General features: G+C 40.0%; 1 protein-coding gene and 1 long non-coding RNA gene across 6 annotated transcripts in view; one reads left to right on the plus strand and one right to left on the minus strand.

Moving 5' to 3' along the window:
• itpr1b (inositol 1,4,5-trisphosphate receptor, type 1b) overlaps window positions 1-13,039 on the minus strand; it is an 82,503-nt gene that overhangs the window by 51,231 nt on the left and 18,233 nt on the right. For all 5 annotated transcript variants that reach the window (XR_013656079.1, XM_020703475.3, XM_020703473.3 and 2 more), the window contains exons 6-24: window positions 12,123-12,281; window positions 10,657-10,755; window positions 10,413-10,496; window positions 9,935-10,081; window positions 9,763-9,858; window positions 9,621-9,665; window positions 8,368-8,522; window positions 4,840-4,939; window positions 4,518-4,678; window positions 4,299-4,440; window positions 3,988-4,146; window positions 2,734-2,906; window positions 2,431-2,550; window positions 2,100-2,297; window positions 1,725-1,976; window positions 1,438-1,579; window positions 1,180-1,330; window positions 910-1,100; window positions 704-836 (exon numbers count right to left, since the gene is read on the minus strand). Coding sequence is in view for 4 of the 5 variants with exons in the window: in XM_020703475.3 (XP_020559134.1) it covers window positions 704-836; window positions 910-1,100; window positions 1,180-1,330; window positions 1,438-1,579; window positions 1,725-1,976; window positions 2,100-2,297; window positions 2,431-2,550; window positions 2,734-2,906; window positions 3,988-4,146; window positions 4,299-4,440; window positions 4,518-4,678; window positions 4,840-4,939; window positions 8,368-8,522; window positions 9,621-9,665; window positions 9,763-9,858; window positions 9,935-10,081; window positions 10,413-10,496; window positions 10,657-10,755; window positions 12,123-12,281 (2,707 nt within the window). In the remaining variant the exon portion in view is untranslated. The remainder of the gene's footprint in view (window positions 1-703; window positions 837-909; window positions 1,101-1,179; window positions 1,331-1,437; window positions 1,580-1,724; window positions 1,977-2,099; window positions 2,298-2,430; window positions 2,551-2,733; window positions 2,907-3,987; window positions 4,147-4,298; window positions 4,441-4,517; window positions 4,679-4,839; window positions 4,940-8,367; window positions 8,523-9,620; window positions 9,666-9,762; window positions 9,859-9,934; window positions 10,082-10,412; window positions 10,497-10,656; window positions 10,756-12,122; window positions 12,282-13,039) is intronic.
• The window catches only part of LOC144992205 (uncharacterized), a 97,321-nt gene that overhangs the window by 17,532 nt on the left and 66,750 nt on the right, over window positions 1-13,039 (plus strand). The window lies entirely within an intron of this gene.

Below are 13,039 nucleotides of genomic sequence, written 5' to 3' on the forward strand. Positions count from 1 at the left end.
AAGATAATACAGTATTATTCATGAAAAGGGCCTGACCCTTCTCATGCTTAAAGACCCACTCCAATCAAAATTGTGTTTTTTGTCGTCTTTAACATTCATTTTTTCCAATGTCTGATGAGATAAATAAATAAAATTAACATTAGAACTGCATTTCTGAGTTTTAAATCAGGAGCTGCCAAAAAAGTGCCATTTGATTAAGATTGTATTTGTAAATATGCTGGGCAGGTTACAAGCTCCATGCTCTACTTCTATGCATCCAATTACAGACAAATAGATCCGTGTACGTCTTTGTCTTCCTTGTCTGGACTGTAATCTGGAATCTGGTTCTCTTGCTCGCCATTTTTGTTGCACCAGTAAAGTTGGGTTGGGGGTGTGAGGGACTGTAAGCTAGCAGAGAGCATGTAAACAGAGAGCTCTTAGTCGCCAACAGCCCTGCCCACAACTCAAAAGTGAAATTCTGATTAAATACTGGCTACTCTGTCCTAAAAAACTACCCCGTTTTTTTTATATGGCAAAAAACAGCAAAAACATAATTAAATGACCACTGGGAGCGCTTTTACAAGAGATCAAAAGATGATTGAAGTGGGTTATTAATGAGTCAGTTGGGGCAATAATATCTACATTTTTTTTGGCATGATTTGGGTTAGAAAAGTTTAGTTCGGTCCACGTTATATCATGTGATGCGTATATGAGTTTTTCTGACCTTGCATGTTGTTTTGGCTCTCTATCACTCCATTTATGGATAAGTCACTCTGGGAGTTTCTCTCATCAAACTCTGTTTTAAAGATCGACAGCAGACAGGAGATCCTGTAGTCCAGACGGACATTGAGGATGAACTGCACAAAGAAACGGATCATAAGACACCTGCTCAGTTTATTCTTCAGATTTGTGAAATGGAAATTTCTCCACCTGTAGGATTTCAATGATCTTTAGCTTTGTGTCCATGACAAGTATGTCCTGTTTCTCGGGTTCAATCTGCGTTTTCACTGCTTCTCCATTAGAGGTGTTGACTGTAGTCGTGGGGAGGAAACCGCCTCCTCTCAGGACAACTTGGGACATGAGCTCTCCCACACCGTGAATAGACCTCATCACATTACTACCTAAAGAATGCACACAAAAACAAACCTGCAGATTAACTTCAACTCTGAGCTCCCCACCAATCCCTCACCGCATTTTTACCTTTGCTGTCTTCTTTTTCCTGCTTGTTGAAAGAGTAGATTGCACCCACATGGACACAATCCAGAATTCCCAGCAGGATCTTGGTCAGTCTCAACAGATCACTGAAGTTGTAGAAACCAAAATAAATCAGGTTCCTGGCCAAATTCACCACCTATGCAGGAGAAAAATAGCTATATTATAAAGCAGGTTTGCCAGTTTCGCCTTCAAAAATGACACAAGTGAGAGTTCATATGTTTTACTCTGCATGGTCAGACCAACCTCAAACGTGAGCTTGTTCTTCTCTTTGTTTCCAAACGATAAGTTTGGACTAACAACATTTCTCAAGTAGGTTTCAACAAACTCCATAGTCTGTGAGAATCGCTCTTTAATTTCATCCTTGGACGTCCCATCGTTGTCATAGCTATAAAACAGATCGGACGGGAAATTATAAAAATATTTAAGAAAACATTTTTGTCCAAAATAAATAACATATAGATAAAACATAAACAGCACTCTCCTCTGAAACAGAAAAAACATGTACAATGATAAATGTATTGTTTTCTCACTCTTCAATGGAGATCTTCAAGGGGATTTCCGACCATAGCCGTGCATATTTGACAGGTGTGACCTGCTCTTGGGGGTCGCGGTCCACGTGCATGTGCAACATCATTCGACAGAAAGATGCACGGAGGTCAAAGGGGAGATCTTCATCTGACATACAGCGCAAAATCAGGTCAACATCCAGCTGGCAGGAGATCTTGTTGATTGCCAGGTACTGGCGATCCAAACACATTCTGGCAAATAGGTTCAGCTGATATCTGTAATTTGCATGCAGGTTAGATTTTTTTATATTTTGAATGTAAAAAGCTATCAAAAACATTATATGTGTTAATGAATCCTTTAAATGATGCAGCCAGAACACATTGAGGTGCAGGAATCACCTGTAGTAGCTGATCACTTCTTTGTCCTCCTTCTGACCTTCCTTGGCGTCCTGGGCCAGCTCTCTGATGCTTTTACTGCGGATTTCCTTTTTGTTGTTTTCCTTCCAGAACAACCACACCTCCTCCTCATCTTCCTCTGACTCCACAGAGTTTTCCCCAAGTGGAACTCCCTGAATCTCAAACCTTGAAAGAACCAGCCTGCAAAGATGTTTGAAGGGAAAAAACGTTTTTTTTCTCTGCAAAAAATTGCAAAGATGGATGACAAGCATCTGCATATCATTATACCCAATGCGTATTAGCATGGAGAGGAGGAGATGAAGATATGACTCACTTGGTTTCTATGAGGATGTCTGCATTTGCCGGATCTAACACTGCATTACAGATGAGCTCCTGGGTCACAGGGATAGACTTGTTCATTGACACGCACAAGTCTGACAAGTAGTCCAGGAACCTAAAGACAAGCATGAACAAATAAATGTTAAAAGGGGAAGTTATCAACACCCAGAACATTTTGATTAGCAAATCTCTTTAATAAGGCTTTTGTGTACCATCAAGCCCCATGTGATGGATAAAGCAGAAAACATTGTCATCAGATTAACTGGGGCCACAATGAACTGAAAACACACACACAAACCTGGGCTCACGGTTTTTGCGCACCAGGTTGACAAATGTGTCGATCTCTGCAGCTGTTATGTGTTTCTCCAGAAGTTTGCGGTTATTGTGGAGCAGAGCGGTGATTGTGTCTTCTGCCAGTACGTCGTATCCGATCTGTTTCTGCATGAAGCGAAACTGTTTGGCGATGTACTCCTGCAGATATTTAAAAAAAAAAGACATGCCTTTTACATGTTTAAGTGTTTTAGTTTTCAGTAGTGTTTGAAGGATGAAATTTACAGGACATTCACGGGTGAAGAAAGGCGGAGAACTTGGGAGTTCTTGGGGTCTCAAAAGCAACAGAGAATGTAAGAAAGAGGTAAAAAAGTTTGTGCGAGCAGGTTGGAACGAGTGGAGGAGGTTTCAGGTGTGAAAAAGGTGACAGGTAAGGTGTAGAAGAACTCTTTCTCCGGGTCTGAGCAGCCATGAAAAAAGTTCAGCACTGGCTGCACATATTTATTAAATTACATAGTTGCTTTCTTCAGCTTTTTAGCATTGGATCTTGAATTCTAGAAATTACTTTTGTTTTACAAAATATTTTTTTCTTTTTTTACGTTTTAGTTTCTGTAATCTTGTTTTGATATTTAAAATGTAACGTTATTTTTTCATTATTTGTTTTTAATTGTTGTCATGATAAATGTGTTTTTACGTTGAGTGGTTTCTTGAAGTGATTCGCACTTCAGGGCCAATGAATCAAAGAGATAAAATCTCCTTTTAAATATAGATTAAAAGATGCAAAAAGATTAAAAAAACATTTTTTAGGGACATCTGCATTAAAAGTATGTTGGAGAAATTTGTCCAACCAACTCAGCAGAACCACCAGAATAGGTGGTGATTTGGGCTTTTCTCTGCACCCACAGAAACAGCTGGATCTGACTGTTAGAGTATAACAGAATACTCTAAAAATAAATATGAGGCTTTTCTCCGACTGCTCTCACTCTGCTTTAGTGAATTCATGGAAAAAGGCAGTGATCTCAGACATAACCGAGACAACTGAAATGACATCAAGGTGAGACCTTAAGAGAACAAATGTCAGCAAATGTGATTAATCTGAAGCAACAGGTGGAAGTCCAGTTCAAGCGCAGCTTTTGCTGTGTGTTTGTGTAACCATAAATTGTGGTTATCTTTAATTTTTTAATATTTTGAGTTGTAAAAGCTTATAAACAGAACGGTTGGCCTTCCTTTTACCTCCTGTGTCCTCTGGGGTCTCAAAAGATATTTAGGCCTGAAACTCTACCTGGTTCTTCCTGTAATCCTGCTGCGAGTGGCGTAAGACCCTGTAGCACAGGCGGCAGATGTGTCTGAAGGGGGCGTGGCGCTGGTCTCCCAGCTCCTCCAGGCGCAGCATGGGCCCGTCCCCGCTGTCAGTGAACGGAGCCTGCAGCAGCTTGAAGATCTGAATGCAAAGATGAAATTATAGGAGGTGAAGTCAAATGGGCTGATTTACAGTAGATAGCATGGACAGCATAAGGAGAACTTTAGTTTACGAAGGACAGAAAAACAAAGAATATTTTGTTCGACTATGTTCGTGTTTCCTTTTTTTATTACCTGTTTGAGAATATTCTGTTCTCTCATAACTTTTTGCCGCTCCCGGTTGTGTTTGTTAACCATAATTTCCAGAACATCCTGTCCGTTGTTTGGAATGTCCACCACAAAGAACACCAAATCCTCCAGAAGTTTGGTCACAGCCCTATTTACAAGATATTAAAGGTTATCCAAATAAAATACACATAACTTCCAATCGAAACGGCTCATGGTGTGAGTTACCTCCTCTCATTCTGTGTAATGGTGCCTTTTTCCAGCTTTCCAGCAATAGAAGCCAGCACTTTACTGGCATCGTTTGCAAAGTCGAGGTCTCTGACTTCAGCCGGGGAAACGGGCACAATGGCAAAAGCCTCTTTGTCCTCTTTGTGTGGAGAAGTTCCAATCTTGAGCCAGAAAATAAACACACATCTTTATTTTCAATTATCTGAAGTCCATTTTCTGTCATTTGTTTCTAAACCATAACCCATTATTTAATCCCGAATGTTTCACGACTCAAACTTAGAGATCAAATGAAAGGAAGTGTGTGAGTTTGTCGAGAATTTACCCGCAGCATGACAGGTTTTTCCTCCTCCTTGTCGATCGGCTGATTGGTGCTGTGAACCCATGTGTTGGTGCATAGGTGTCTGAGGCGCACATACGAGTTTCTAAAAGCAAAGCAGCTTTTCTTTGTAAGTGTTTTTGCCATTACAACTAAATATCAAACCAAAAAAATGATTTTAGAACAAAGAGTAATGTCATAACTTAAACAACTCAAGTCCATGTAGAAAAATAGAATACAATAATTGATTTTTTTTCATATTTTCCTACATTTTTAAAAGCTGGACACTGGATTTAACCACCGTTGAAAAATAGAAACATTAACAGATCCATAGAGCAGTGTTTTTCAACCAGTGTGCCGCGGCACACTAGTGTGCCGTGGGAGATGGTCAAGTGTGCCGTGGGAAATTGCCCTCATTCACTGATCTAAAAACATTTTACATCTCCAGGAAATCAGCTCTTTGTTCATCCAAACAGGCCCTGATAAAACACTGAGTAGTTAGGAATATAAAAGATCTTAAAATTACTTTTTCTTTGTGTTTATTTAATTTATTAAAGACATTTTGATAAGAATCACGGTACCGCGATTTAGCTGCAGCTATAACTGTGTAAGGAAAAGTCCCGCCCCTTTAACTGTCTCCGCAAATCATTCTTGAAGGCTTAATCACATGTCATCAGTCTGACCAATCAGAAGTGGCTACAGTCTTCACTTCCTTGTTCTTAATTCTGCTGATAAAGTCGCTCAGTTCTAACAAAAATACCAGCTAAAGGTCGTCTTTAGCTGGTATTAGCTGGTGGTTCATCTCTTAGAAAAAAACAGCCGCAACTTCCTGCTTTTTCTGCCACAATTATCACAAAAATCCACGTAAGATTGCGGGGGGGGGGGGCTGTCGATCAATACAGACCATGAATTTCTGCTTTTTTTTTTCTTTGGATGCTGGTGTGCCGCTGGATTTTTGTCAAGGTTAAAGTGTGCCGTGGCTCAAAAAAGGTTGAAAAACACTGCCATAGAGGACGCCGTAGCCGTGGCTCTCCACTCCATGCTGAACCACCTGGCCTGCCCTTTGTGGATTACAGTTCCGCCTTCAACACAATAATCCCGGACAGACGCTGCGACAAACTGCTCACTCTTGACCCCCCCCCCCCCCCCCCCCCCCCCCCCCACATGCAATTCGATTGACAACTTCCTCAAAAACCGATCACAGACTGTGAGACTTGGCCCCCACTTCTCCTCCACCCGCACACTGAGCATCGGCGCCCCACAGGGCTGTGTGCTGAGCCCCCTGCTGTCCTGCCTCTACACGCATGACTGCAGTCCAGCCCACAACAACAACAGCATCATCAAGTAGGCTCAGCAGCGTCTGAACAACATCAGCACCAACCTGCTGCTGACCTTCTACTAGTCATCCTTCCAGAGCCTGCACACATACTGCATAACAGTTACGGATAAGGAGATACTGCAGGTATTGTTGTAGAGACGGCTCAGAAAATCATTGGCCGCCCTCTCCCCACCCTGACTGACATATACTCCGCACCCTGCATCACTAGGGGCCCAGAACATCATCAAGGACAGTTCACACCCCGGCTCAGATCTGTTCCACCTGTTGCCCTCTGGGAGGTGCTACAGAGGCATCAAAAGCAAACCGAACAGACTCAAAAACAGCTTCTTTCCCAAGGCAATAACCATCCTCAATTACAAAATGCACAGATTAATCTGTATTAACACAGTCCACTTAAGTGTCTACCCAATATCAACACTCTACCTCATTGCTACATCTTACACATCTGATATGTTTGCGCAAAATTTTGCACGTAATTTTGAACACAAATTTCGGACATTCTTTATTACAGTTTATATTTGCACACTGCATATGTTGTACATACTGATTTATTTAATATTGTATTTTGTCATTTTGTTACTCTTGCACTGGAATGATGATGCTTCAATTTCATTCTACAATGGACAATGACAATAATACCCAAGTGGAGCTCCCTATCCATCTATCCATCTGTCCATCTATCCATCTGTCCATCAATCCAGCCATTCAGCCATCCATTTTCCTCCGCTTATCCGGTCTTTCGGTCATGACCCAGAGCTCATGACCATAGGTGAGTATTGGAACGAAGATCCACCGGTAAATTGAGAGCTTTGCTTTTTGGCTCAGCTCTCTCTTCATCACAACGGACCGATACAGCGACCACATGACTACGGACGCCGCTCCGATCCGCCTATCATTCTTATGCTCCGGTCTTCCCTCACTCGTGAACAAGGCCCCAAGGTATTTAAACTCCCCCACCTGGGGCAGGGACACCCCACCCATCCAGAGATGGCAAACTACCTTTCTCCGGTCGAGAACCATGGCCTCAAATTTAGTGGTGCTGAAGATTCAGCCGCTTCACACTCAGCTGCAAACCGCCCCAATGCACGCTGGAGGTCCTGGCTCGATGAGGCCAACAGGACAACATCATCTGCAAAAAGCAGAGAGGAAATCCTGTGGTCTCCAAACCAGACCCCATCCAGCCTCCTTAAGTTAGCTGCAAACTGGTGGTGAACTGAGGAGCTACACCATCGCTGCAGAAAGGAGCGCTTATGCAAACCTTTCTTTCTGTCAGCAATTAGACTCTATATGCCTCATAGACACTTTTCAGTCTTTATTGCATTTTTAGTGCTATTTATTATGGATTCTGATCTTTTTATCTTTTATTTTTAGGTAATTTTCCTTTGAGCTATGGTAACAAATCAATTTCCCCGTTGTGGAATCAGTTCTATTCCTAATGTGAATCTTATCACTTCCACTTTTAAAGGGGCCAAAGTCAAACTCAAGAGAACCTCCATCCATCTTCTACACCCACATTGTCCTGTACAAGGTTACAGGGGTTGATAAAGCTCATCCCAGCCACTTAAGGGTGAAGGCACGGCACATCTTGGACAGTTTGAGAGTCCATCCAGACCACAACCTTACATTCACTCTTATAAGGAGAATTCAGAGTCACCAATCAACCTATGAAACATGTTTTCTGGCTTAGGGAGGAAGCTGGAGACCTTAAAGAAATAGAACATGCAAACTCCACACACAAAAAATCCAGCTGGGATTCAAACCAGAGCCTTTTTGCTGTATATGAATTAACCAATCAATGTTCAACTAACATGAACACTACTGCAGGATTCTGCAGGAGCACACTGTGATTTTTGGAAAAGGAACACGTTTTATGGAAATGAGCTTCTGTCATGAAGAGCACTCAAAGTTCTCCTGCAGCTCCAACACCCTTATAAAACATGCAGGTTATCTCTTTTATCTGTGCTTTTCAAGATATTCTGGGTTGGAGCAACCTCTTTTTCTATAGGCTGTTCTTGAGGGTTTTATCAGTCAAGTTAGTTTTATGGTTTCTTGTCAGCATCTTGAACAGGAAGTCTACATGTAGAACACTGTTGGTAAGTTATTAAACTCCGACATTAATGACAAACTCGTTTTAGGTCAAGGAAAGCTCCTCTTTTGATGAGCCTGATGTTAGTTTTGACTGAAAGCTTTCTCACCTGGGAACAAGCGAGTCCCCGCCCCTCAAGGTGGTGGGGTCCAGCTCAAATATGGACGAGATGTCGTTTCCATCAGGAACCGCGACAAGCGCGTACATGACTTTCTCTTGGGCACATCTCAGACGAGCTCGCAGAGCTTCGTGTTCTGAGTCGAGCTATGAGGAAAAACAGAACTCAGCAGGCAGAACATGGAAAAACAGAACGCTGTAGTCCTGGGGTCTGCAACTTTCAACACTTAAATGGCCTTTTGGGTTGATTTCTTAAAGAGCACGACCCAGTAGCACGACCCAAAGCCACAGTCTTACTTCAAATATAAATGAACTATTGTTTTTTGGCATAAATAAAATGAAAAAATAGCCTTTTTCCTAAATACAAAATAGTTTATAAATTTTGACAGATTTTCACATGACTTCCTTTCAAAATAAAAGACACTTTGTTTCTCAAAAGATCACCTCAATGCAGCAAAAGCAGTAGTAGGTAGTGTAATGATTAAAAACAAAGTTTATTTCACCGTTTGTGATGCATCTCTGCCAGAAATATATAAATCGTACTCACAAAAATTAAAAATGAGCAAATTACGTGATTTTATTCAGCAAGGCACATTCAAAAACCATCAATTTGTTAAAAAATTAAAAAAATCCAATTTATAATCTGGTGGTCCCTAATTTCTTCAACCAGAGAGCCTCAACGGATGGGAAAAATGTGACCCCGGAGCCGCAGGTTGCAGACCCATGGTCTAGATCATGAAACAGTAAAAAGCTGCTGCTTTCTACAAACTGAGGTTAACATTTCCTGCAATGAGAGGTTTTTCTAAACACAACAAAACAATAATGATTAAAATTCATTAAAATTTATTACTACAAGGTACTAATAAAGTACCTTTAATGTTGATAACTAAGGTGAATGAACAAAAGAAGCAATATATTGGCACAATACTCCTCTACTCTCAACAGAAAACTGCATAACACTCCTAACACACCTGAAGCTACAAAGTGTCTATAAATTGTAAAAGCCTGCCACCCTCTGGTCATTGATATCCACATACGTCACATTTGTAGTGAGGAATGTTTACTATGAGGCTTTGCTTTTATTTTTTTAACTGACATTCATCCCCCACAGCTCTGCTGTCATTAGGGATGGGGTCACCTCCATATCTGGAATGTTAGAATGCTTGGGTGTTCTGACTGGGTTTTCTTCTCCGAACTAACCCTGCCTTACCTATTCATTAACAAAAAATCCAGAAGTTCACTTACTGAAGAGCGGTTATCAGGACGCTCCTCTTCATACTCTGGGTTGACCTGCAAAAATGTAAAAAGCATGTTTATTCTGTATATTTTGTAGTTTATTTTGCTTTTTTTTTCGGCTTTAAAGAGTTAAAAAACAAAAAAAACTTACCTCTGCAGCTAAGTAGTGTCCAGTGGCCAAGTGCTTAAACCTGAACAGGCTGTTCCAGTAACCTGCCCCCCCTCGGCACGGGTCATGCTGTACCACCTGGTATCAGAGAACCTTATCTATTAAAGATGTGATCGTGAAGATTGTCATCATGCAGGCCATGGTTAACACTCACTTCCACCTCCCATAATGCTTTGCTGCTGGTTGCAGAAGTGGCTGACTGCCGTCCAGTAGTGCGAAGGAAGACATATTGTTTTTTTCTGTGATCATCACATGTGAGAAACTTCTCCTGCTCGGCGTGAAACAAGCGCACCACATCCCCCTATAGAGGAAGAGAGCGCTTTGAACACTGCAAACTATTTGATACTCGCAGGTGCTGAGAATATTGCTGGGCTAATATCTTGAAATGTTTGACCATAGTTCAACTTGTAGTCAAATACAATATTTAATTCTAGGAATTCTACATGGTAAGAAATAAAGTCTAAAAAGCCTCAAAGAGTCACCAAGAAACTCCTCTTTTTGGTGAGCATCTGCATCTGTTTGATATACCAAAATAGAAACAAACAAAGCATCCAACCCACTCAGCTCCGATGAGCAACATTACACAACGCCCACAGTTTGAAGTGCATCCTTTACAGGACTGTAAGACATACCCCTTTTAGCACAACTTCCTGATTGTCACCCCACTTCATGAACAAGACGATCTTCCAGCTCGTGTTACAGTTCACAGAGTTAACCTGAAAGTGAAAGGGGGGAAAAAAAAGAGTTTGGTCTGGCCAAGCATTTCATTTTTTTTGGAGAAAATGTTTGCAGCCTGTCACTACAACAGTTTATTTTTCTTATGTAGTTTAAATGTTTGTGTTTTAGCGAGACGGAAAGCGCTTGCATTAGCCTCACTTCATTGCATCCTGGGTTGTCCACAAGCTGGTGGGAGCTGGCATGAAGTGGCTGACCAGCATTCACTGGGTTGAGGACAACTTTGTCTCCAATCACCACCTGCAAAAACACAAAAACAACACTGTGTCATGCAGCGGTCGATACTGTCAACCCAAAACAGAATGAAACCAGGATGTAAATGCTGTAAAGCTACAGTAAATGACTCTTATTAAAAAGGGTTTTTAGACGGTAAGGAAATATTTCTAAATGTTGGAAATATTCCAGAGTTATGTTCCTGAAAGGGAAGAAGAAAAGAAAAGTTGGTGACAAACAAAAGTGATAGTTTCATGTTAAACCGGCTGATGTCAAGTTTAACGAACCAAGAATGTTAACAGAAAGATGTAGGCAGACAACATATTTTTGTGCCAGCTGCATTTAAGAACAGCTTTCATTTACATTTTAATTAGATCAATCGTGAGGAGATGGATAAGTGAGCAACGTTCCATTTTCTCTTTAAAGGAACCAAGCAGACAGGCAGTCGAACAAAAGCAAACGTGAAAATGAAAGAACTGCACATTCTTATGTTTGAAAACGAAAGAGATTTAAATTAAATGTGAAACACAATTTAAAAAAATATGCAGCAGCTCCTGTCTGCTTCTTCTTATCTGTAACCAGCATTTTAGGAATGTTTTATATATATAAAATTTTATATATTCGCCAAAATTACAGTTAATTTTACATTTGAACACTAGAAAATGAGACAAATAAAATATCATTTGAGAAAAAACACTTTCGTCAACCTTAAATCTGGATTTATATGAAACGTTAAATATTATTCATGATTAAATGCTGACTGTAAACTTTTACATTTAAGTCATGTGAATAGGAAAATAACACAAATATTTTGATTATGCAGACAGAAAAACAAATAAATATGTTCTTTTTGTTTGGTCCTTAAAGCTCTGAAGGTCACGAAGGTCACGTAGCCACAGGTTGAAGCCACAGGTTCACACTGTCTCATAACATAATTTAGCCAATCAGAAATCGTCCTTAGAAAGTGCTGAGGCAGCATATTATCCATTTTATGATAGGAGCCTGCAGGCTGGTGAAAGTTTGAACATGGGCCGCATTTGGCCCTCGGGCCGGACTTTGGACATGCCTGCTTTAAACATTTCTCACAGCTAATCACAAATAAAGATTTTGTTTCCAGACAAAAAAAAGTTGCCGAAAACACTTGATGTAATTTTCTTTCCTAAAATCCAAAAACCGTTACAGATGCAAATTTTAGTTTATGAATGGGGATTTGTTGGTATAAGAGAGGCAGAATTTTTTTTAAATCTTTTTAAAATAAAATGTTCTGTCTTCTTAACACATTATATTCCTAATAAAATAAACAAGGGAGTACCACACATTTTAAATAAAAATATCCTCTTCCAACGCAGTCTCACGAACATTAGCTCCACGTATGCACAAACGTCGAGACTCACGCTGTCGCCGATGGAGCGCAGCTTGTAGAAGGGCTGTATGTAGAACCAGGAGCCCTCGTTTCCGGCCGTGTCCAGCATCACCCGCATGGCGTTCTTCTCCAGCAGCGCTGGCAGGCGTTTGTTCACTGTCAGGTATTTGTTGCTCTTCAAGTGAAGCAGCTAAAGCAAAAATAAAGTCCTTTCAGAAAACAAACCTCACAATATCCAGGATAATGTCCACCTTATTTATGTTGAAAATCCGCAATTATTTTAATTTTTACTATTTGCTGTGTTTTTGTTTTTAAGATGAATTTTTATTCTTTTTTAGGCTTTAAAGCTACAAAAGCACTCTCTCTTGAGAAGGTGTCCTTCTCAAAACAAGTTAAAATCTAGCAATGGAACTGGTGAGCTTTCTTAAAAAAATGTAATGCCCTATCTTGTCTTGAAATTGGCTGTAAAAAATTCACATTTATATACATTGCTCTGATAATTTGAAATATTATGTCTTAAAATAGGCATTTGTAGCTCAGAAAAGAGATTTATTTCTTTAAATTATATTTATTTATACACCTTTTGACGCAAATATATTCCATTTTAAGAGCAACAACAGTCCAGCTACCTTTTTTTCTAGACTATGATCATCTTAAAATAAGACTAGAATCACTGTAGATAAAACTGTCTTAAAAATTAAATATATGTATGTTTACTTTCAAACTTTTTTCTTGATGTTAAATGCATTCATATCGTTACAAGTCAAATACAACTATACAGTTTCCCTAAATACAAGTAGTTTGTTTCTTGAAACAAGACCTTTCACCATCACAAATAAAACTTCTACTCGAAAATATTGTTACGTTTTGGAGAAAAAAATGGTTTCATTAGTAAATTCACTTGAAATTAGATGTTTTCAAGATTGAAGGACTCAACAAGATATTAAA

This window comes from Oryzias latipes, chromosome 5, assembly GCF_053564925.1.
Source record: "Oryzias latipes strain Hd-rR chromosome 5, Olatipes_Hd-rR_3.1".
NCBI classification, from domain to species: domain Eukaryota; kingdom Metazoa; phylum Chordata; class Actinopteri; order Beloniformes; family Adrianichthyidae; genus Oryzias; species Oryzias latipes.